General features: G+C 43.7%; 1 protein-coding gene across 1 annotated transcript; it reads left to right on the top strand.

Annotated features, from left to right (window-relative positions):
- The first annotated feature begins 1,449 nt into the window (after window positions 1–1,449).
- Window positions 1,450–25,174, top strand: LOC139468278 (solute carrier family 12 member 3-like). The gene is made up of 23 exons (XM_071250150.1): window positions 1,450–2,286; window positions 5,393–5,515; window positions 6,333–6,504; window positions 6,797–6,936; window positions 7,300–7,413; window positions 7,624–7,735; window positions 8,378–8,502; window positions 9,027–9,254; window positions 9,810–9,917; window positions 11,511–11,634; window positions 12,069–12,170; window positions 14,970–15,125; window positions 15,729–15,828; window positions 16,342–16,453; window positions 17,394–17,528; window positions 18,906–19,012; window positions 20,222–20,361; window positions 20,784–21,119; window positions 21,474–21,588; window positions 22,608–22,694; window positions 23,825–23,936; window positions 24,574–24,641; window positions 25,039–25,174. The coding sequence occupies exons 1-23, from the start codon at window positions 1,450–1,452 to the stop codon at window positions 25,172–25,174; spliced, it is 3,789 nt and encodes a 1,262-aa protein (XP_071106251.1).

The raw sequence follows: 25,174 nt of genomic DNA, 5'->3' as shown, positions 1-25,174 counted from the left end.
GTGCATGCATGTCGCTATATAAGTGCAATAGTCTTGGACGCGACGTTAACCCAATTTCACCTCACCACCTTCCATAAAGGACCGCCTCCGTGGTATAGTGGTAGAGCGTCCTCCCGGATAGCGGAGGGTACGTGGTTCGATCGGCATACCAAAAGACGTTAAAAGATGGTACTTGTTGTTACCCTGCCTGACTCTCGGAATTAAGGGACTTAAGCAAGCACACACACACACACACACACACACACACACACACACACACACACACACACACACACACACACACACACACACACGTTGCTTTATAAGTGCAATAATCTTGAATGCCACGTTAACCCCTTTTTCACTTCACCTCTTCCATGAAGCCGTGACAGAAGTCTGCATTCAGACTCTTTTTCATCAGGTACTTTGACAAAGTAGACACAATTTATGGATAACAACTGCTTTAATACTGTAACAAGCGACGTTTCGGTACAGATCCTTACACCGTTGTCAACCAGTCTTGCTTGACAACGGTGTAAGGATCTATACCGAAACGTTGCTTTCTAAAATATTAAAGAAGTTGTTATCCATAAATTGTGTCAACTTTGTCACCGGTCAACTTCTAAGTAATGCCTATCCAACAATTCATCAGGTACTTTGTAATTAATACAAACAGGTCCGTCAATTTAGTTATATATAGTAAAAAGACAAAGGAGCCGTTGTTTGTAAACAGCAGGGCAAAAGAAAATATAGACTTGAAAATTGGATCTGCCCAAACATTTACAAACGTTATCAAAATATTACAAGGCTGAAAACAGTCGCAGAAGCACTGATAACTGAAGGACAAAACCACAACAATGATACCCGTAAATACATCACCGCTGAATAACCACTTCTTGTTTGTTTCATTCTCAGTCACCATCAAAAACATGGGTGTATACTTTCTTTAGCCCGGGAGTTTATAACCTCAGACATAACAGCAGACATGTATGCATAGATCCCTGTATGTGATTCATGCGGGACCACAGGCTTCTCTGGTGTTCTAGATATGTCACGATGAAAAAGCCTGTGTGACACGTAAGAAATTAATGATCTCCGTACACAAGGAGTGAATTAGCGACGCCGTCCCCAACTCTGCCTTGCGAATTATACCCACATCTTAATACGTAAGGAGGCATTGCTTACGTTAGAACAGTCCACTGTTTTGCATATGGAGATAATTATTCAACGAGTCTTAATGGCGATTTTTATCACCCTTAGGAGATAGGAACACCCATGAGATTCCCATGCATGTAGCCGTGACGTCAAGAGGGCTATATAAGTGAGCCTGGCTGTCACTCGAGATGCTGGGGGCATAATTACAAGACTACGAAACAATAGGCTTGTCGTTCATGCTGTTGATGTGCAAGGTACCACCTTGGCTATATCCTGTTGAAGTAGAGTTTGTACCTTGGTTAACTACCTTGGGCTATGGAGCTGGAGAAAGGGGGGTTGTGTAGGACGGTTTTAAACTTAAGCCATGGTGCAAGTCGAGAAAAGGACTGTGAAACAGACATGGCCAACTCTGGGACAACTATACCAGCACCATCCTCTCCTTCAAGTCCGACACGGAGGAAGGGGCACGTAGAGATGGATGCAACAGTGCTCCTGTCTTTGAAGAATGGCGAGAATGACGGTAATGAAGACCATGACTACGTAAATGTCCCGAAGTTACCCAATACAGATGGACTGGGAGAACATTCAGTTACCATTAACATCACGGCGCCGGATTCAGACGCTGGGGACGTTGAGGAGGACGAGGACGAGGACGAGGACGAGGACGAGGACGAGGAGAGGGATGTTGTCAAGGACAACGACACCAAGGACCAACATGCAGGCCATGAACGTAACCCCGTTCATCAAAGCTATGAGAGACACACACGTGCAGGGCGCCCAAATCCAAGAAAGATTTCGGCATATTCACAAGGGTCGGACCAAAGTTTGCATGCGCATTCTATCGTCCCGAGTCGGAAAGGTTCCACGGTGCTGATCGATGAACAGCCTGAGATTATCTCCATGCCTTCAAATTACCTCTCTGCTCCCCATGACAGAACGTTCCCGAACGGTCCCGACAACAACTACCTGATGTCACCGAGAATGTCGGTGTTTTCCATGTACAGCCAGGCCAGCAGGGGGAGTTTCCAGTCCGATAGGACGTTCCGGGATCCATTCGAAGTTCTTCCGCATGCGGATCATTACAAGAATGTCACGAACGCGTTCGACAACTTCCGGCAACGACCGACACTTCAACAACTTCGAGAAGAACAGGTATGATTTGATTAAGAGAACATAATTTTGAAAATGAGGGTGGCGTAGAGGGTAACGCGTTCGCGCGTCATGGATTTCGGGTTCCTTTCCCTACACGTTACAATGTGTGAAAATAATTTCTGGTGTACCCCGTGTGATTTTGCTTAAGTATTGTCAAAAAGTGGTGTAAAACTACACTCACTCATTTTTGGAGATTTTATTTTACCTCAAATGACATTTGCTTGTTGATCCCCCCCCCCCAGCGTCGAATAGGTTGTTATAAAACGACGGATGCGCCACGATACACTATGCAGCTACGCGTCCTTTACCGGTGCCAGTATCCGCTGATTGTGGAATGGAATCTCAGATTCGGTCAGATTATGGTCCTGGGTCTGTCAGCACCAACACCTTTGCTCTCACATGTTTCCCCATGGTTTGCCTGGAACAATACGCTGACAGCAAGTGGCGTTAATACCTGCTTACCAACTAGTATGTTATGCTTGTGTTAAGTTAAGTTGTTTTGTTAAGTTAATAGTTTTGTTAATTTAATTCAACTCAACAAACAACACTTTGTTTTGCAATACACACGATCGTTGGAAATGTTATTTGTTACCCGACACTTTAATGAAATTAAATTATTCAAAATGTACTGCTTAACCATGTTGATAAATAATAATAATAATGATAATGATAATAATAATAATAATAATAATATTTTTATTTATTATTATTATTATTATTATTATTATTATTATTATTATTATTAATAATAATAATAATAATAATAATAATAATAATAATAATAATAATAATAATAATACAAAAAGAATAAATTAACACAGATGTTTGAGGTTGGTCCGCGACTCGTACATATATGAATAATATACCTCTGTACCGATGGGACCCTGCCGCGGTGTGTGATGACCCTGCGTGCCCTACATTGGCGTGCAACCAGAATACCTCCAGCTTCCAGGGAGTGAAATAATAAAGTCATGACAACGACAAACCGGTTCTACTGTTAAGCCCTGTCTGGCGCCATCAAAACTCTCCCTCACACACGTTCAAGTTCAAGGGTAGCCGTTTCGGTAGAGATTTCCTACACCAGAAAAACATATTGATGGATGAGCAAGACTTTAGAACTAAGGTGCTGCTGCTATAGTGTATATGTTCAGATTGAAGGTGTTTGATCAAAATAACTGCATGACAGTGTTTGTAAAATCTAGCATTTTGGTCTGTATGGACCTATAACTTCACTGGGGTAGCTCCTTATTCTGAATTCTAATTATGTTTGGATAGTCCTTTCTCTCGTTGGCATCTCATGACGCGAATTCAAGAATATCTTTTTGTAAAACCTGGTTGATAAAATAATTTAAAAAAATATTCAAACGGTAAAATTTACAGGAATCAGCAAACTCGTCGTCATTTCATATTTTTTCTCTTAAGAAATTTAAATGGCAAACAATTGCATATTGTGATCAATTGATTATATGGTTTAAAAAAGATGTCTACCTGTTGCAAAAGTCAATATATCTCGTAGAATATTATATGATATAATTATAATAGATAGTATAATGTAGTCTATCTATTTAGGTTACCAAAGGGTATCGTACACGCGTTTCCACGGAGTAATACATTGTATACAACAAATATAAAGTTGTCGTCATTAGTCAAGGAACAAACGTCAATGTTTCCCGACATGCCCTTTTGAAGCGAAGGGGCACGGGTGGCCCAGTCGTCTAAGGCGCCGCGATTCGCTGTGCAGGGTTGCGTCCCTTGGGCACGCCAGAAACCTATGATTGTGGGTTCGAATCCCGGTTCGCCCCGATTATGTTTCTAGGTTTGTCAGCACCGTACCCGTGCTCGTGGGTTTCACCGAAGTGGGAAACGTCTGAGACCTGCATAACTGGAATACTGTTAAAAGCGGCGTTAAACCCAACTCACTCACTCACTTTTGAAGCGAAATGAAATTTCTCTACGGTATTTGCTGTTCCTAATTCCTGACACACCATTTCACTTGTTGAACTAAGAACTCTGATAGAGAGAGTCATTACCGGTTGCCGCTAATCAACAACCTGTTTAACCCGTACAACTGCACCAAACTGAACCCATTTAGCCGGGTAAGCTGTGTTGGAGCCAGGGACCCTTTCCCCCAAACAGCCTAAGCTCAATGACTCTCCTCCGTCATTGTTGAAGTACACTTATAAAGCTACCCCAGGCGACTATAAGAGCGAGATCGGAATATTTACATTTACCTAACTTGTAATTAATTCCAACCCTCATCCACAAGTTGTCGACATCTATTTTTCAAATCCACTAACGACAGAGTGGCAAATAAAACTAAACTGAGGAGCAAAAGAAAGTATACCGATTTTTTAAAATGTAATTGAATATTGAAATAACTGTTGTTAAATGTGATTATGTCTATTTAACCATCACTCAGTCCTGCAACACACAAAAAGTAAGTGTGTCTGGGTAATGTTGAGTGAAAATAGATTGGTTTGATGAAGACTAGGGCCAGAAATGAATTATAAGAAGGTACTGGTACTGTGGGAGGCATGAAAAACCGAGCTTTCTAAAGGGCGCCCTGTTTGATATAGATAGGGGGGCACGGGTGGCCCAGTCGTCTAAGGCGCCGCGATTCGCTGTGCAGAGTTGCGTCCCTTGGGCACGCCAGAAACCTATGATTGTGGGTTCGAATCCCGGTTCGCCCCGATTATGTTTCTAGGTTTGTCAGCACCATACCCCTGCTCGTGGATTTCACCGAAGTGGTAAACGTCTGAGACCTGCATCACTTCGGGCTTTCCTCCCACATTAAGCTGACACGCCGTGATATGACTGGAATACTGTTAAAAGCGGCGTTAAACCCAACTCACTCAGTCACTCACTGATATAGATAGACGCTGCCCATGATTACAAAGGGAGCTGTGTATTATCATATTGTGCCCGACGGGTGTAACTTTGTTCACGCAGTCAATCACTGGTCTGCCTGTAAAAGTCGAATTTTACACGCGTCGAAAATTGCTGACTGGCACAGAACATCATCTAATTTACAAGTATTGAATATTCTATTCAATCTCCTAAGGGCTTCACAAGTGCGTTAAGATACTCCAATGAATTCTACTTCCAGTCCCCCATTCCCTTGGGCGAGGACCTCCCTGACAGTGATGAGGACGAGTCGGGGGGTACCGGGAAGAAGGCAGAGGTCAAGACACGCCTAGCCGCCAAGTTAGGATGGATCCAGGGGGTTTTGGTATGTAAGAAGGACACACACTGAATGATGTAGTCAGATGACCGTGTGCGACAATATTAGCACCGGTCAATGTAAATGATATTTGGTTTGACATAACATTTGACATAGCAACTTTTAAAGGGCAACGTCAAGCACATTGAGATCTGAATCTGTAACAGTAGCCACGAATACAAAGACTCAAGGCACCTGTGAAGATCAGTATCTCAAGGGGAATATTATGCTGCGTTGTAAGTCAACGCAGGTTTCACAAACTTTATATGACCATTAAAGTCAACTATATTCAATTTCTGTATGCATATGAGTAATAACTTTAAATGCAATGTTGTCGGGAGATATCTTCAGTATAGCTTTCCTTCCAGTCGTCTTTGATCCGCGGGATTACAAGGTACAATCCCCAATTTTGCATTCGTCACCTCTCGATGTTTACGTAACCGACAAGATCGCCATCGGCTTGTCCCGGAACGACGCGAGTTGGTCACGAATACAATTCATGTTCTCATCCGGCGTGATATGGCTGGACAGGTGCTCACATCGTCGTAAAATGTACTGTAACCGGATTGCACCCAATGTTGTTAACACTGAACCTTTCAAACTCATAAGACATTTCTTCTTAAAGCAGTACCTATCGTACGATTCTGACTATGACATATGTTTATGTATCACTATCAAACATAGATGATGCCAGGTGTTCGCATAAAAAGGAGAGCGCATACTGTCCCACAGGTGGCACCCATTACAAACACATGCAAAGGCAAGTCAAAGTCAGTTTGAGTACGTAGCAACCGTATGCAAGTATTGACAGCCTGTGTTGCTGTAGGTGAGGTGCCTGCTGAACATCTTCGGGGTGATGTTGTTCCTGCGCCTCACGTGGATCACGGGGAGGTCAGGGATCGGGCTGGCGTCCGTCATCATCCTGCTCTCAGCATTCGTCACCTCAATCACCACGATGTCCATGGCCGCCATCTGTACCAATGGAGAGGTCAAGGGAGGTAAGTCACCAATATGCCAATGTTGTGGCCTGGCTAGTTGCAACATACTAGTAATAGCCGACAGGCGGGTTAAAAGGCATTATCCTGGTTGTGATATCTAACACTTTGTTTAATGTAATTGTTTGTATTGTGTTATTTTCAAATGTACATATTGAACATCATCTCAGTGAGACAAACATAGGTTTGAGAAACCGCCAGTATTGTCAAACGTTTCTATGCAGGACGTTATAAAGCATGCCTCATGTCCTGTGATTTATATCAGACTTGGATATATTTGTTTGCCGTTTCCCAGGGGGCGCTTACTACATGATATCCCGCAGCCTGGGCCCCGAGTTCGGGGGAGCTATTGGGATTGTCTTCTCCCTGGCTAATGCTGTGGCCGCCGCCATGTACGTGGTGGGGTTTGCTGAAACTGTGCGCGACTTGATGTGGGTGAGTTGTTGTGTGAATTTCTGGTGAGCTAGTGGGTTTAGTTAAACGTCATTTTATTGACGTCATTATTTCAGGATTAGCACGGCACATCAGCTTAGTGTGGAAGCAAACCTAATTGTTTCAGATCTTACATTTTTACCACTTTTTTGAAACCTATGAGCATAATTAGGGCAAATCTGGAATTGAACTCACTATTAAAGAATTCTTTACACAACGGGACACAAAGACACCTGTATTTCCAAATGCAAAATGATAGTAGCTGTTTCTGTATATTCCTGTCGTGAATGTATGAGACTTGTAGGTACATTTGACTGAATGGACTCAATGTGTTGACGGACGTTTCACCCAATGAACTTCTTGCAGGAGCATGGAACGTACATAACAGGGGACGCCCTCAACGAGGTTCGCATCATCGGCGTCGCCACGTCGTTCCTCATCCTGGGCATCGTGCTGATTGGGCTAGACTTTGAATCTAAGGTACGGGAACTACAGACACACAACCTTGTCAAACTGTCACGCTTTCAAAGTTAAAGGAGGACAATTTTGTGAAACATAAAAGGGCGTTGTTTTTAATTTATAAGTATTGATTCACCAACTATTTATTTTTGTCCAGGGTATGTTGTATGTAGAGGAATTAACGTAGTGGATCCGATTGATTACGTGTACTGGGGTGTTCTTCTCCCACAGGCTCAGCTGGTGCTGCTGGTGGTTCTGATGGCAGCCATAGTCAACTTCTTCGTGGGCACCTTCCTCCCCGCCACACCAGAGAGACAAGCCAATGGCTTCGTCGGCTACTCGGGTAACTTAAGCCTAGTGACCCCGCATCCCCTGTTACTCCAGGGCTCGCATTTCGGGAAACCTACACAAACCCCTGGATCCATTCCCGATCTCAAATTACCCGCCCTTGATTTTCATTAACATTTTACTGACCATTGAAATGGGTAAGGGAGTACTTGCCACCACCAGTTCTAAAGGACATGAAGGCGTCATCTATCAGACAGACTTCTGAGGGCTTTCATTTGCGTGTCAGTCAGTTTTTTAATGTTGGAATTCTCGCAAGCTCCATCATAATTACGGGGACTGCCGCCATGTTGTTGACATGGCCAACCCAACATTGAGGCTGGTTTGAACTCGCATTGTGATTGGTCCGTTAGAGTTGGGTAGCAAATCAAATTGGCTAATGAAAAGTAGGGCGGCTTTGTGTAGGTGTACCGATATGCGAGCAAGCGAGGATGGTGAACATTTGATGGTGATGCTCACTTCTTGTTAACTTCAGTTTTGTCGAACTGTCTGTGAAGTCAGTTGAACCTGATGGCATTGTTATCTTACTCTTCACATGCACCTTTAAGCTATTAAACGTCTCTCTATTGAAATATTTAATTGCGAGTCTTTTAACCATACCATCCGTCTTAGTAGGTGTGGACACTTTGTTCCTTTGTAGGCGAGTTATTGGTGGAGAACTTTGGGCCTGATTTCCGTGGGACGAGTTTCTTTCAAGTATTCGCAATCTTCTTCCCCGCCGCTACTGGGATTCTGGCAGGGGCCAACATATCAGGGGACCTAAAGGTGAGCTACAAATTGTCTTCTGTATATAGAATTGCTGTATGCATGTATCGTGACATCCTGTTATCCGGGCGGTATCGTACCCAGTGGACGTGTCTCGACTGACAGTGTAATGTACTTCATTACCCGAAAAGGGGTTTCTTTGTACATGTGAACTTGTCAACAGATTAACCACATAGGATTTGACATGCACAACATAAAAGAAAGACATAAAGATTAAATAGCAAGACGACTGCTAAATTTAATCGGGATAAACGATCTAAGAGCTCTATTTGTTCTAAAACGTGGCAAAAGGTACCGTCAACCAGAAGATATAGGATTACTTAGTATGTCGTGTGGGTCAGTTAACATTTTATGTGATAAGTTTAGAATATGACTTTCATATGAAAGGGTAAAATAGTCAATAGGCACTAGGCAATAGTGCTCGTCATTTTGTTAGGATGTGACTTAAACAAGACTTTATAAAAGACAACAGATGGTGCCTATACATTTACTATTTCTTAAATGCGCATTGCACATTCGTACAGGACCCCTCATCTGCAATCCCCCGCGGTACCTTCATGGCTATTTTCCTGACAACCATCATCTACCTCGGGATTGCGTGGGCGTGTGGCAGCTGCCTCCTCAGGGATGCGGTTGGTTTCTCCGTTCTTGAAGCGGCATCCGGCAACATCAGCGAAGTTGCTCTCAGCGTCGTCAACGTCACTCAGTGTGCAAACACTACGTGCCAATATGGACTTCAAAACGACAACGGGGTATGAAAAGGTGTCGGGGCCTGTATTTCTACCAACACTAATCTTTGGATAAATTGTATTCAGTAACGATGACAGCGCAACGAGGGAAACTGCACTAAGCACTACTGTATATGAATATTGCATTATGAGGATGTGGTTTTGGAGGTCCCGCAGTGATTTTGATGGCGGTCTGTTAATAATTGTCTGGAAACGACAATTCAGTGAGCATCGATCTAAGCAATTGGGATACGATGACATGCGTCAACCATGTCAGCGAACTGACCTCTCGATCCCTTAAGTCGCCTCTTACGACAAGCATGGGTTACTGAAGACCAGTTCTAACCCGGATCTTCATGGGTCAGACCACTCGTAAATCGCATGGCATTATAACACTGGCCAGTGTATCAGTGAAATCTGAACTCTCTATGGTGTCTCCTTCACGATATCATCTCCTCCTACCGGGTGCCCATTAGCTGCTGACTGGAGATCTTATCTCCCGGACAATTACATGTTTTGTGTGCAGATGACCATTTCAAGCTTGATACCCTCTCATGTACTCTTGTTTCTCCCTGCCAGGCGGTAGGTATCGCATCTGCCTTCAAGCCTCTAATCTTGGCCGGGATCTTCTCTGCAACCCTGTCATCGGCGCTGGCAAGCATCGTCAGTGCCCCTAAAGTCTTCCAGGTGGGTCTCGCCAACGTCACTGGTACATTAAGTCTAGACATACACTTTTACTTCCTTTAAGAACCTGGACCCATATTCACTTAAGTTTTCATTGAGATCAGGGCCCAGTGCTACAAAGCGATCGTAGCGTTATGACAGTCGTACGTCTATGTTAAAGTATGGGCGTTACCATGTACCTGCGGCAAAGGAGTTTACTGACTAGAAAGCTCTAGTTTCCACCCTTGTCGAACTAGGCCGCAATTATGTAGTGTTTTTTTGGTTGGACTAACGAGGCTATGCATAGTCCAATCAAAACCCCGTCAAAAACGATATCGACATCAAGTTCGTAAACTGCCGTGCATATTTCGGTCGGTTGCAGGATTTGTAAAGCATGTGTACCGCCAACTCGGCGTCATCAGATATTTTCAAAACTTTTTCATGTTTTTAATTTCCAGGTGTTCATGAGATTTGATGCACTTTTTATCACATTATAGATTTGGATTATCGATCCGCCATTTTGTTTGAAGTAAATGCAGTTATAAATTTGAAAGAAGTGATATGAGAGGTGGAATCGAATTGGTCTATAGGAGGGATATAGAAGGGACATAACCCGTACAGCCACTGGGGGCGCTACGATCGAACCCCGAAATTCCAGCCCATTTCAGCAAGGATGGAAACTGGACTTTTACAGTCAGTTAACTCCCTTGCCTCGGGAAGATTGGGAGTTAAGATCGTCTAAGCATTTTAGCGCCATTATCATTTTGTGGAACGTGGTCCTGGTCCTTATCCATTTCGTTTGTGACGAGATAGGACAGTTTGGTTTTGAAACTTTATTGTATTCAGACAGACCACATGATATGTAGCCTCCCCGGTCCTTCTAAGTACTAGGACTGTTGTAAGGTTATGTTAAACGACAGTCGTCGTGTTACGATCGTTTTATGAAACGGGTCCCTGGCTCTTATTTAAAAAACTTTTGGTCTTGACATTATAAGAAACCGGCTCTTAATACATTAAATACGGTGTCTTTTGGTGTTTATGTTTGTCATACACTATATACTGATGAAATATAAAACAAATCACGCAAATTCAGATTCTTCAATGGGCGGTGGGGTGGCCTAGTGGTTAAAGTGTTCGCTCGTTGCACCGAAGGCAAGGGGTCGATTCCCCACATGGGTACAATGTGTGAAGCCCATTTCTTGTCCCCCGCCGTGATATTGCTAAAAGCGGCGTAAAACAAAACTCACTCACTCACTCAGATTCTTCAATACATGCCATTTGTCCCAATATTCCGTCTTGACTTTTAAGGGTTTCTTAAAGCCACATATTATTTTGAACCTCTTTGCCTCATTCACTCACAAGCTTCACTAAGCACGTTGTCACACGTTTGAATCCAGATTAAGTCATGTCAGGGTTTTCTCTAACTTTTATGAAACGCCCGACATCTTCACACAGACAAGTGTAATAAATTTAATTTTGGAGGAGGTATTACATCATATATCACGTAAAACTCAAATAAGAAACCTGAAAAGAATTTGAAGTCTGATTTTGCCTCTATAGATAGGAATTAGATCGATCTAACGTTCGTCGTTAAATGTATCCATACTGCTCTTCCAGGCGCTGGGCAAAGATGGTTTATTTCCATTCATTGGTTATTTTGCCAAAGGTTTCGGCAAATCTGGAGAACCAAAGCGAGGCTACTTCTTGACCTTTGGTATATGTGTAGCAATGACATGCGTCGGTAAGTAAACTTTACATTGAGTGGTGTAAAAGGAGTGTAAGAGAATAATAATAACGATGAATTATTTTACAAATTGTAACATGATGCTCAATTTATTCCAACTATTCTGTCTAGTAACAATGGGATATTTACCAGTAGGAAAGAGTAACGATACTTCTGGTCTCATTTCGATGCATGGAAACTCGAAACTATACCATATTTGGTTAAAAAAGGCAGATATAGTACACTGTAGTTCTTTTCCATCACGTGACCTCGTGTCGACGCAATTAGTCAACTCATTGCGCCTCACCAGCCTATTAGTTTTAGACGACATTTACGACAAGCGTCGGTAACTGGGCTTCGGCGTTAGCCCATCATCCAAACTGAAATGTCGCGATGCACTGAAACTGGTGAACTGTTAAGTCCCTGGTTCAAATGCCGCTTGTATGTTTCAGGCGCCCTGGACATCATTGCTCCTATTATTTCCAACTTCTTCCTCATGGCGTATGCGCTCATCAACTTCTCCTGTTTCGATGCCTCGTTCGCCAACTCCCCTGGTAAGTTATATCGACTTCTCCTGTTTCGATGCCTCGTTCGCCAACTCCCCTGGTAAGTTATATCGACTTCTCCTGTTTCGATGTCTCGTTCGCCAACTCCCCTGGTAAGTTATATCGACTTCTCCTGTTTCGATGCCTCGTTCGCCAACTCCCCTGGTAAGTTATATCGACTTCTCCTGTTTCGATGCCTCGTTCGCCAACTCCCCTGGTAAGTTATATCGACTTCTCCTGTTTCGATGCCTCGATCGCCAACTCCCCTGGTAAGTTATATCGACTTCTCCTGTTTCGATGCCTCGTTCGCCAACTCCCCTGGTAAGTTATATCGACTTCTCCTGTTTCGATGCCTCGTTCGCCAACTCCCCTGGTAATTCATATCGACTTCTCCTGTTTCGATGCCTCGTTCGCCAACTCCCCTGGTAAGTTATATCGACTTCTCCTGTTTCGATGCCGCGTTCGCCAAATCCCCTGGTAAGTTATATCGGCTTCTCCTGTTTCGATGCCTCGTTCGCTAACTCCCCTGGTAAGTTATATCGACTTCTCCTGTTTCGATGTCTCGTTCACCAAATCCCCTGGTAAGTTATATCGACTTTTCCTGTTTCGATGTCTCGTTCGCCAACTCCCCTGGTAAGTTATATCGACTTCTCCAGTTTCGATGCCTCGTTCGCCAACTCCCCTGGTAAATTATATCGACTTCTCCTGTTTCAATGCCTCGTTTGCCAACTCCCCTGGTAAGTTATATCGGCTTCTCCTGTTTCGATGCCTCGTTCGCTAACTCCCCTGGTAAGTTATATCGACTTCTCCAGTTTCGATGCCTCGTTCGCCAACTCCCCTGGTAAATTATATCGACTTCTCCTGTTTCAATGCCTCGTTTGCCAACTCCCCTGGTAAATTATATTGACTTCTCCTGTTTCAATGCCTCGTTCGCCAACTCCCCTGGTAAGTTATATCGGCTTCTCCTGTTTCGATGCCTCGTTCGCTAACTCCCCTGGTAAGTTATATCGACTTCTCCTGTTTCGATGCCGCGTTCGCTAACTCCCCTGGTAAGTTATATCGACTTCTCCTGTTCCGTTGCCTTGTTCGCCAACTCCCCTGGTAAATTATATCGACTTCTCCTGTTTTGATGCCTCGTTCGCCAACTCCCCTGGTAACTTCTCCTGTTCCGTTGCCTTGTTCGCCAACTCCCCTGGTAAGTTATATCGACTTCTCATGTTTCGATGTCTCGTTCGCTAACTTTTCTGGTAAGTTATATCGACTTCTCCTGTTTCGATGCCTCGTTTGCCAACTCCCCTGGTAAGTTATATGGACTTCTCCTGTTTCGATGCCTCGTTCGCCAACTCCCCTGGTAAGTTATATCGACTTCTCATGTTTCGATGCCTCGTTCGCCAACTCCCCTGGTAAGTTATATCGACTTCTCCAGTTTCGATGCCTTGTTCGCCAACTCCCCTGGTAACTTCTCCTGTTCCGTTGCCTTGTTCTCCAACTCCCCTGGTAAGTTATATCGACTTCTCCTGTTTCGATGCCTCGTTCGCCAACTCCCCTGGTAAGTTATATCTACTTCTCCTGTTTCGATGTCTCGTTCGCTAACTCCCCTGGTAAGTTATATCGACTTCTCCTGTTTCGATGCCTCGTTCGCCAACTCCCCTGGTAAGTTATATCGACTTCTCCTGTTTCGATGTCTCGTTCGCCAACTCCCCTGGTAAGTTATATCGACTTCTCCTGTTTCGATGCCTCGTTCGCCAACTCCCCTGGTAAGTTATATCGACTTCTCCTGTTTCGATGCCGCGTTCGCTAACTCCCCTGGTAAGTTATATCGACTTCTCCTGTTCCGTTGCCTTGTTCGCCAACTCCCCTGGTAAATTATATCGACTTCTCCTGTTTTGATGCCTCGTTCGCCAACTCCCCTGGTAACTTCTCCTGTTCCGTTGCCTTGTTCGCCAACTCCCCTGGTAAGTTATATCGACTTCTCATGTTTCGATGTCTCGTTCGCTAACTTTTCTGGTAAGTTATATCGACTTCTCCTGTTTCGATGCCTCGTTTGCCAACTCCCCTGGTAAGTTATATGGACTTCTCCTGTTTCGATGCCTCGTTCGCCAACTCCCCTGGTAAGTTATATCGACTTCTCCAGTTTCGATGCCTTGTTCGCCAACTCCCCTGGTAACTTCTCCTGTTCCGTTGCCTTGTTCTCCAACTCCCCTGGTAAGTTATATCGACTTCTCCTGTTTCGATGCCTCGTTCGCCAACTCCCCTGGTAAGTTATATCGACTTCTCCTGTTTCGATGTCTCGTTCGCTAACTCCCCTGGTAAGTTATATCGACTTCTCCTGTTTCGATGCCTCGTTCGCCAACTCTCCTGGTAAGTTATATTGACTTCTCCAGTTTCGATGCCTCATTTGCCAACTCCCCTGGTAAATTATATCGACTTCTCCTGTTTCGATGCCTCGTTCGCCAACTCCCCTGGTAAGTTATATCGACTTCTCCTGTTTCGATGCCTCGTTCGCCAACTACACTGGTAAGTTATATCAACTTCTCCTGTTTCGATGTCTCGTTCGCCAACTCCCTTAGTAAGTTATATCGACTTCTCCTGTTTCGATGCCTCGTTCGCCAACTCCACTGGTAAGTTATATCGACTTCTCCTGTTTCGATGTCTCGTTCGCCAAATCCCCTGGTAAGTTATATCGACTTCTCCTGTTTCGATGTCTCGTTCGCCAACTACCCTGGTAAGTTATATCGACTTCTCCTGTTTCGATGCCTCCGGAAGTCGCTTGTTTTCATCCGTATTGATGCTCTCATTTCTCCCCAGGGTTCCGGCCCGCCTACAAGCTGTACAACAAGTGGGTCAGCCTCCTGGGAGCCCTGCTCTGTCTGGCAGTCATGTTCCTCATCAACTGGTGGGCAGCCCTCGTTACATTCGTCGTCATCACGGCGCTGTACCTGTTTCTCAAGCACAGAAAACCAGGTGACGTATTATCACACTAGTGGGTGACTGAGGGAATGAATGCTGACTGTAGTCGGCAATAGTCGAGCTAAACCAGTGAGTGAGTGAATATGGTTTTACGCCGCTTATAGCAATATTCCAGCAATATCACGGCGGGGGACACCAGAAATGGGCTTCACACATTGTACCCATGTCGGGAATCGAACCCGGGTCTTCGGTGTGACGAGCGAACGCTTTAACCACTGGGCTACCCCACCGCCTCCGACCTATACCACATCACCCTTGAAATAATCGGACCGTGCAAACATGTGGTTGATATAAGTGTGGTTTGGCAGAATTCCAGTTTTATCACGGAGTGTCTGCTTGGTGTGGGGATAAAGCCCGAAGAGATGCAGGTCTCAGACGTTTACCTCTTGGTAAAACCCACGGCCACGGGGGCATGGTGCTGACAAACCTAGGAACAATAATCGGGGCGAACGGGGATTCGAACCCACGATAATAAGTTTCCGGCAAGATGTGGCGCTTTAGACGACTGGGCCACCCGTGCTCCACTACAACTAGTTCTGATAGCGGCTTGTGTCTAGTCTCACCCCTCTCACGGTGTACCACCCTTCTTTATTACAGATGTAAACTGGGGTTCTTCAACCCAGGCGCATGCGTACAAGGACGCTTTACAAGGCACACTTAAACTAGCTGATACAGATGAACATGTTAAAAACTTTCGGTAAGTTGAACACACGGTTACACTATAAGTGACTAATTCTCGAATTTCATTCTGACTGTGCACCCATTCCGTCTGACTTTATATGTTTAAATAGAGATAAAACTTCAGTCAACTTCAATGTATGCACAACCAGATCGTTTTCTATGAGTATCTACATATATTTTGCCAGGGCTATGGTCAAACTATTCCCAACCGGACATTTGTACCTATCTCATGAGACCTACAGCGGGTACCGGGATAGGGTCGGGTAATAATGGGGTGGGTCCCCGGGTAGTAAATTTGGACTCGTCCCAGCCCTAATGAAAATGTATTGCATTCACTTACCCATAGATACATTTTACAACTTGATGTTATGTTATATGGTAAAAGGGTTATTATATTGCATATCACACCTTATATCAACCCGAGACCCCAATATCAGATATGGGATCGAGGGTTGGTAAGGGGTGTGATATACACATGTGGAACCTGCCATATTATATCCTCTATGTCTAACACATACCTGTACTTCAGCCCTCAGATACTGGTTCTCAGTGGTTATCCCAGGAACAGGCCAGCCCTGGTCGACTTCGTGTCCACCCTCACACAGAAACAGTCCCTCCTCGTCTGTGCGCACGTGCTGCTGGTCAGTGCTGACCCGTATCTAGGATTACATATACCCACACTAGCTCAAACATAGATCTGATGGGGTTCATGTTAAGGACACCCATGTTAGCTTTTTAAAGGTGTTCGGGCCAGAAAGAAGCTGAAATTTAATTCCATAGGTCAAATATCGCACGGGTGATTCAGTGGGCTAAAACGCCGCGATTTGCGTCCCTTTGCCACGCCAGGATCCGCTCATTTGGTTGATAATGTTTTCCCGATGAAGATCATTGGCTTGTCAGCGCGTTTTCATTTTGTAAGAGGCGCGTGAAGATCCGGGGTAGAATAGGTCTTCAGCAACCCCTGCTTGCCGTAAAAGTCGTCCATGCTTGTCCCAAGAGGCGACTAACGGGATCGGGTGTTCAGGCTCGCTGACTTGGTTGATGCATGTCATCGATGCCAATTGCGTAGATCGATGTTCTTGTTGTCAATCACTGGATTGTCTGGTCCAGACTCGATTACTTACAGACCGCTGTCATATAGCTTGAATATTGCTGAGTGCGGCGTTAAACAACAAACAAACAAACAAACTAATCATTTTGTAAGACCTGCGTTTTTTTTAATTTCCTCCTAAACCAAACAGACAATCCATCACTGAAAAAAAATAATTCAAAACGGCGTTAATCTCTCTCACTCCATATGTCAAGATATTTGTGTGTTTTCAGTTTAATCACCAGTATTCAAGTAATATGTACTATGTGTAATATGGTTCCGGTTGTAAGACTAAGTTGCTGTTCTACTCTAAAATGGAGACTAAAAAGTAGTCATTGATACAGGTATACTACAATGACACTGTCTTTGACCAATACATTTACATTATTATGAATTATGTGTAATTTGTGACATATTGCAAAGTTGATAAATTCTTTACGATGTGAAGGTGTGAAATTAAGGTTTTACGGATATCGTTATTTCTTTATCAGGGTGATTTATCTGATCACGTGACCCACATACGATCAACGGCAGCTTACAAGTGGTTCAACAACAGAAACCTCCGCGCTTTCTACACAAACATCGCCGCCCCCAATCTGAGGATCGGCATCCAGGCTATATTACAGGTACTTTGTCCTTCATTCAAAGGGTGTAACATAAAATGCAGTATCCCTACTGTCGTTCATTCGTATATTTATACAGAGTGGACCCTCGTTAATCAGGACGACCCATTCCCGGTGAAATCGTCCGTTTTAACCAATGGGACCAGGTTAATATTCGTTTGCATATATATTGGCTATATCCATAACCTAAAAACAATTAGGCCACGCCCACTAACGCACAATCTCATTAAAATCAGATCCTAGTTCTCACTATCGCTAAACAAAGATCTGAGGACATCCCATTAAGGGTCACGTCAGAACGACCTTTCATCCGACCAATCAAAGCGTCGCTTACCAGATCATGAAAGTGACAGTCGGAATGTATTTTCTAATCATGCAACCTAGGAAACGTTAACACAGGGTATTCCTAACGACAGTTACAGTACGTAGGAAGCACAGTCATAACTCTCAACCATATATTAGACATTCCGGAATGTTCGTTTGTTCAGTTTTCAAAATATTAATCGAGAACTGTGCCAATATTATTTTCAAGCGTAGACAGAAATGGAATTCGCCAGTTTGAAACGAGTGCCGTAAAGCTCAAGAAAGCTGCTTTCTAATTGGCTGATGTCGACTTCTTGTTAGTCATTCCATTGGACGGTCAAAGTTCGCGAAAGGTCGTCCTGACGTGACACGTAATGGGATGTACTCAGATCTTTGTTTAGCGGCAGCGAGAACTTAGATCTGATTTTAATCCTGGTTGGCTGATAGAAGAATGGGCGGGACTTATGTTGCATGAGTCTCCTGAACGATGGTACTGAATTTTATGTAGATTTCTTGTGTGTTAATGATAACATAAACGTAAGTTATTAAATACTCGGAGGTTATTATTGTTTACGTGTTTATTCATAAGATACTCGGATTTACAGTGGGCACACCGGTTTTCACGTTACCTCTATAAACCCAATACGTTGCCGCTCGACACTGATCGTGACCTCACAATCGTATTGCTCAGCCGATTCGGTTACTACCTAATGATACACAAAAATCACCACCCGCACATGCACGTGAAGGTCCTGTTTAGAACTGGCTTTCAGCAAAACATGCGTGTCGTAAGAGTATGTTGTGTTCAGAAACATAACGACGTCAGCCTGTAGCGGCGACTAACGGGATCGGGTAGTCAGGCTTTCTGACTTGGTTGATGCATGTTATCGAATCCCAAATGCGTAGATCGATTCTTATGATTTCAATCACTGGATTGTATGGTCGAGACTCAGTTATTTACAGACCACCGTCATATACGTGGAATATTGCTGAGGGCGATGTTAAATAACAAACAAACAAACAAACAATAAAACATTGTATGTATGTATTTTGTGATTTCAAACATTGTATTTCCAGACATCGGGCGTAGGCAAGTTGCGACCTAACACCCTCATCATCGGGTACAAGGGGGACTGGCAGGTGGACGACCCCAGGGTGGTCTTCAACTACTTCTGTGTTCTACAGTAGGTTGACATCGTTCGTGTTATCAGCTGTGTATCATCTTCATTATCCAGCGTATTACGAGGAGACATCAGATGGTTTAAAGCCTGATTATTGTACGTTGTTGTAAGAAATAAGCGTGACATATGTTACCACTGAGCTGTTTTTGTTGCGTCACCTTTCGCAATGTAATTCTGTGATTACATTTAACCTGTGGTGCGTTGCAAAGCACGAAACGCTTGCAAGCCATGTACAACGATTCGCCTTACAACTGGCCGCTAACGTTCAGCCGTTTGCAATCGTACCAATCGCTGACAGACGTCGCTTTGTTCTCAAACCAAAATTGCGGCGTTCATCAGCGGAACAAGAATTTCTTGACTGGATCAATTGGGAAATGGGCAGCGAAGACCCCACCATTCTCAGTCTGCTCCACATCTTCAAAGTAGTCATCAGTTCGTCATAGCGCCTGCTCTATTACGTTCTTCATTAGGGCAAGGCAACCAAGCGGTAGTTGCGCCGCCATTTTGGAAGAGTACACAAGCACTTCCAGCTGTTGTAGGCCCCGAATGAGCGATTAATTTGCTTACTCGATAAGCGATTCGTGGCTTACAACGCGCCTTTGATATTGAGAGAGAGAGAGAGAGAGAGAGAGAGAGAGAGAGAGAGAGAGAGAGAGAGAGAGAGCGAGAGAGAGAGATATTCTTTATTTCCTCCAGAAGTTAATCCGAAGATTATACATAATTAATCAAACGTATTCACACAAACTCATATTACCTGTACATATATACAATACAAAACAGTAGCACCAGTGTCATGCCATTCACACAGTACAAAAGGTTAGATCAGATGACATAATCAAGGTAAGGCTTCAGTGTAAGTACATAAGCAGAAAATATCAGTATAACAGATTCCCATTTAACTATATCAATGCATTGTGAGAAGTGAGTATCAGCACCAAAGAAAAATGACAACATATCTTCTTCATCTTGTAATTCCAACTGGACATAGGTTTCAACATCAAGCAGGTCAATAAAAGTTTAAAACAGTTCATTCCTTTCCTGCACTAGAGCTTCACAATGTAATATGATGTGATTATCATAATCAAAGGCATGCTTGTTACACAATAAACAGTCCCTGGAAGTTTTGTTTCGTGATGAAACTCTAACACAAGCGATTGGTGGCTCACAACGCGCCTTTGATATTGTGTGATGACCCCTGTACTATACTTACAGCGACGCGTGTGACCTGAGGTACGGTGTGGGGATCCTGCGGTCTGTGGAAGGGTTTGACATCCACAAAGTTCCCGACGAACTTCTCTCTGCCACGGACGAAGATATCAGCGAATGGATGAACCCTGACCTCTCTGATGACGGTGGGTTTGGACAGAACACAGTACTTAATAGTTTCCATTGAAATGACGTTGACCAGGTGTATTGATTTTAGTTCACGTGGTTCCTAGGTTCAAATGTTTTCGTGTATGTCAAACTTAGTCTGATACGTAAAATGTGACATTTCATGGGGACATCTGGTGATACACAACCGTACCTTTTCCATGAATGTAAGGTATTCCTTGAAGAGCTACATTGGCCATTTATGACGGCTTGGTGCCCGTTTAACGTCTATATCGTGACATTGACCTTCTTTTACATTGTTGCTTACGTAATGATTTATCTATTTATTGCTTTTACGGAAAAGATCTGCGTTCGTCTGATTACCACTGGTCAATCAACGTTACGTTCATTGCATCTGACGTAAATCTTCAGGAATAAGTTCAAGGAATTCTTCTAATTTCAGAAATCAATATAGATAAATCTGATGATGAGGAAAGCGATCATGATGAGAAACACACACCTAGGTCCAACGTCACACCAGTACCATCCGTTGTCGTTGACGGAGTTAACGGTATGCCGCTGGAAAAACTCGCACAGAAATTAGACGGAGAAATAAACAAAGCATTCACATACGGGGAGGACGAGTCCATTTCCGATGGAAGGATAGATCAGAGCGCCTACGACCGGAAACGTGCCCAGCTCATCAAGGGGATATCTGTCGACGACGAACGCCTTGGGAACCGATTCCGCCGACGCCAGGTCGGGACTATTGACGTCTGGTGGCTCTTTGATGACGGAGGTAATTTGAATAATTCCTGGTCTTCAAATATTTGGTCGAAGGCGTTATGCTTGTATATACAATTCTTTTTTTTAACAAATACACTGATATTGTGTTACGAAATCATAAAAACATCAAGGCAATGTGTATGCCAGCGTCGTAGCTATTCACGAAGGCCAGTGACGTCACACATATTTTACCGTATGAGCCTTCGGAAACAGCGCTATCTGGATCGTTACTGAATAAAAAAACGTCGACGCCGGAGAATAAAAGTCACGATTATCCACCGAGCGCAGCTTTCTTTGGGTGTAAAAGGGAAAATAGCGGTGAAACTGATAAAAACTTAAACCATACGTACGTATATGTTTGCCCCAGGCCTCACCCTGCTCCTGCCTCAGATCCTGTCTACCCGGAAACAGTGGCGGGGGTGCAAACTCCGGGTGTTCTGTGCAGGAACCAAGCGAGACAACATGGACGAAGACCAGCGCAGGTAGGCGAACAAATTGTTGTGCCACGGATAAGGACATGGAAAGGTTTATCTTTAGCAGATTATTTTCAAAATAACCAGTTCGCCAGTCTTCCCCGCCCCTTTTCTCAGTAGACTGAAAAGTATATTTTGTAAACTGCCTGGCACAAACAAGTATACACTTGAATTGTTTGATAGGCATAACTTCGAACTTGACGGATGACGAAATAGACACAATTTATGGATAACAACTTCTTTATTTACTCTAAAGGTGACGTTTTGGTGTAGATCCTTATACCATTGTCAAGTGTACACTTGAAAATTGGATTTGACCCAAACATATCAAACGTTATCAAAACGTTACTCGGCAGAAAAGAGTCGTCGAAACAATGCAAAGTTAAGGGCCAAAAAACAATTTTGAAGCCCGTATCAAATACCATGGAATAACCATCTCTTCCTTGTTTCCTTTTAGCCACCATCAAACATGGATGTATACTTTTTTCTGCCCGACAGGTTACCTTAGAAAGCGTGACCGAAAACAATGATAACGCTTGTGTTTAAACCAGGAAAATATTCAAAGAAATAAAATCGAAACCAGATTTTGTAATCTGACAAAACAAACATGATCGATCGTGTGAACCCGGAATGTTTGAAATGACCCGCATGGTGAAGCGAAATATATTTTAAAAACTTGGTGTTATGGTGATAACATGAATAATGATTAAAAATAGTTGCGATAAGAAAAGGCTCAGGCATGGAGTGGGTTTATTGAAAGTGGTATATACTAAGGCACAAGTGACCCAGTGGTTTTAGGCAGATTTATGTAAAAGCCAGGATCCGCATGGTGTGTTTGAATCCCAGCATCGCTCAGGTGATGATCCTTGGTTTGTCAGCATTAAACCCATACTGCTAGACGTCGAAAGTGATGAACGTCCACGACCAACACCACTGACACGATGCCATAAAGCGGACATGCTATTCAAATTGGCGTTGAACCCAACTCATTCACCGCAACACTGCATTCACTGTAAACTTTCTTGCAGGATGGCGTCGCTGCTCAGTAAATTCCGCATCGACTATTCCCAGATCACTGTGATACCAGACTTAAAGAAGAAACCCAAGAGGGCGAGGTAAACACGGATGTAATTGTACCATCATTATTGACACGATGGAGTTTGGTGTTTGGTTGGTTGGTTTGTTGTTTAACGCCGCACTCAGCAGTATTCCAGCTATATGACGGCGGTCTGTAAATAATCGAGTCTGGACCAGACAATCCAGTGATTGACATCATGAGCATCGATCCACGCAATTGGGATCGATGACATGCATCAACCAAGTCAGCGAACCTGACCACCCGATCCCGTTAGTCGCCTTTTACGACAAGCATAGTCACATTTTACGGCAAGCATATGGTTGCTGAAGACCTATTCTACCCCGGAATCTTCACGGGTCGACACGATGGAGAACATCAACTCCACTTGGTTGACACGAGTTCATGAGAGACTATTTTCACAAAGCAGTCTGAACTCAAGTATGACAAGTATCAACACCCTGTGTTTGTTTGTTGTTTAACGCTGCACTCAGCAATATTCAAGCTGTATGCCGGCGGTCTCTAAGTAATCAAGTCTAGAACAGACAATCCAGTGATTAACATGAGCATCCAGCTTGGCAATGGGGATAAAATGACATATCTCGGCAATTGACCACCCGATCCCGTCATTCGCCCCTTACGACAAGCATGGGTTGCTGAAGACCACGACCAACCCGGATCTTCTCAGGGAAAACGCTCTGTGAGAATATCCGGTCAGAAAAGGCCCCGCCACCAATTGAAGACGATTGGGTGGTCACAATACGTGAACTGTTTGAAGGGTAAACTGTGTGGGTTGTTGCTCATGCTATCAACCACTGTTGTCCTGGTCTAGACTCTTATGTTTTGATTGTTTGTTGTTTAACGTCGCAATCGGCAATATCTCAGCTTTATGACGGCGGTCTGTAAATAATCAAGTCTGTACCAGACAATACAGTGATTGTTATTATGAGCATCGATCCACACCATTGGGATACGATGACGTGCATCAACCAAGTCAGCAAGCCTGACCACCCGATCCCGTTATTCGCCTCTCCAGGCTGACGTCGTTACGTGTTTCTAACCACAACATATTCTTCTCTTCCTGTGAACCAATGTTCTTGTTCCCGAAAACATCGTAAATATAAAATGAGGAAGACAATGTATAAAAAGTATGCAAATGCTTTGTTTCAGCTACAAGGAGTTCGAGTCCATGATCTACAGGTGGAGGCTGCGTCCGGGTGAATCTCAGATTGATCTACCCTGGAAAATAACTGACTCGGATCTCAGAGCACAGAAACATAAGGTAGCTGTTCATCCATACCGCACAGACTTGTATAAAAAACCTTTCTTCAATGAGATCAGATCATAAATGTATACCCGCTTTTTTAAAACTCATGAAACATTGAGAAGGGGCATTTGAAACACATTTTAAATGACCTGGATGCACTCGTCCCTCGAATAACGCCTCAGGACCTTCCGAAGTAAATAAACTCCACGATTTTATGATAGACACAGGAATTTACGGTACAGTTCAACACGATGTGTAGCAATCGGCAAACCTCGGCCATTTCCGTAACTGCAAAGTCTGAATTCAAGTGACCGATTGTATTCAGAGTGTATATTTTAAGCTTCTCACGAGAGGGCATGCCAGTAAGTTGGTTTCTATGTTTGAGTCATAATATGACTTACCTTGTTCTGATTCGGCTTTCAATCACTTTGTTGTTGAAACCCAGACAAGGTAAAGTGAACAGGAGAATCTTACCGGGATTTGAATTTGGTATACAAATCAAAGATTAAATTTAATTTAATTTACATTCACCTGATAAACCGCTAGACTACAGAATCTTTTCTGCATGATACTGTCTTTAAGTGTGTTCCATATAGTTCATAGTTCCTACATTGAAGCGTGTTTAGAGACTGACCATCTATCTTTATTCCAGACCTACATGAAACTCCGTCTCCGCGAGCTCTTGTTAGAAAACTCCACTGATGCATCGCTCATAGTTATGTAAGTATTTCTCTCCTTCAGTGTGTAAATTAGTCTGCTCCATTTCTCAACCTGCTTTGGGAGAATTTCTTCCCAAATTTAGCCGACACGCCACACCGAGTTGTTTGTTGTACAAGGCCCCACTCAGCAATATTCCAGCTATATGATGGCGTCTGTAAATAATGGAGTCAGCACCAGACATACTGGTGAATGATATGATAAGCAAGATCCTATAACGTCAGGTCACGACGACACCCTTTCAATCCAGTTATTTAGCCTGACCACCTGATCGTATCCTTTCACCGCTTACGATCAGCAAAGGTCGTTGGGTACTAGAGTAACACATTACATAGTTAATATACAATGCTACCACATGCCATCAATTGTAAGTCTGTTAAATATTGGTATGTGTTTCTAGGACCCTGCCCGTGCTGCGCAAGACGTCGTGCCCAGCGGGGCTGTACATGGCGTGGCTGGAGATCCTGACGAGCAACCTCCCTCCCACACTACTACTTCGCGGAAACCAGGAGAGCGTCCTCACCTATTTCTCTTAG

This window comes from Haliotis cracherodii, unplaced genomic scaffold (assembly GCF_022045235.1).
Source record: "Haliotis cracherodii isolate W230 unplaced genomic scaffold, xgHalCrac1.p SCAF_1, whole genome shotgun sequence".
NCBI classification, from domain to species: Eukaryota; Metazoa; Mollusca; class Gastropoda; order Lepetellida; family Haliotidae; genus Haliotis; species Haliotis cracherodii.
The sequence above is the reverse complement of the archived record's forward strand: the minus strand, read 5'-3'. Positions and strand labels throughout refer to the sequence as shown.

Coding starts and splice junctions, on each gene's coding strand:
- LOC139468278 (XM_071250150.1), top strand. CDS start 1,450: ATGGAGCTGGAGAAAGGGGGGTTGTGTAGGACGGTTTTAAACTTAAGC. Junction 2,287..5,392: donor AACAACTTCGAGAAGAACAG/GTATGATTTGAT, acceptor TTCTACTTCCAG/TCCCCCATTCCCTTGGGCGA. Junction 21,589..22,607: donor ATGGACGAAGACCAGCGCAG/GTAGGCGAACAA, acceptor ACTTTCTTGCAG/GATGGCGTCGCTGCTCAGTA.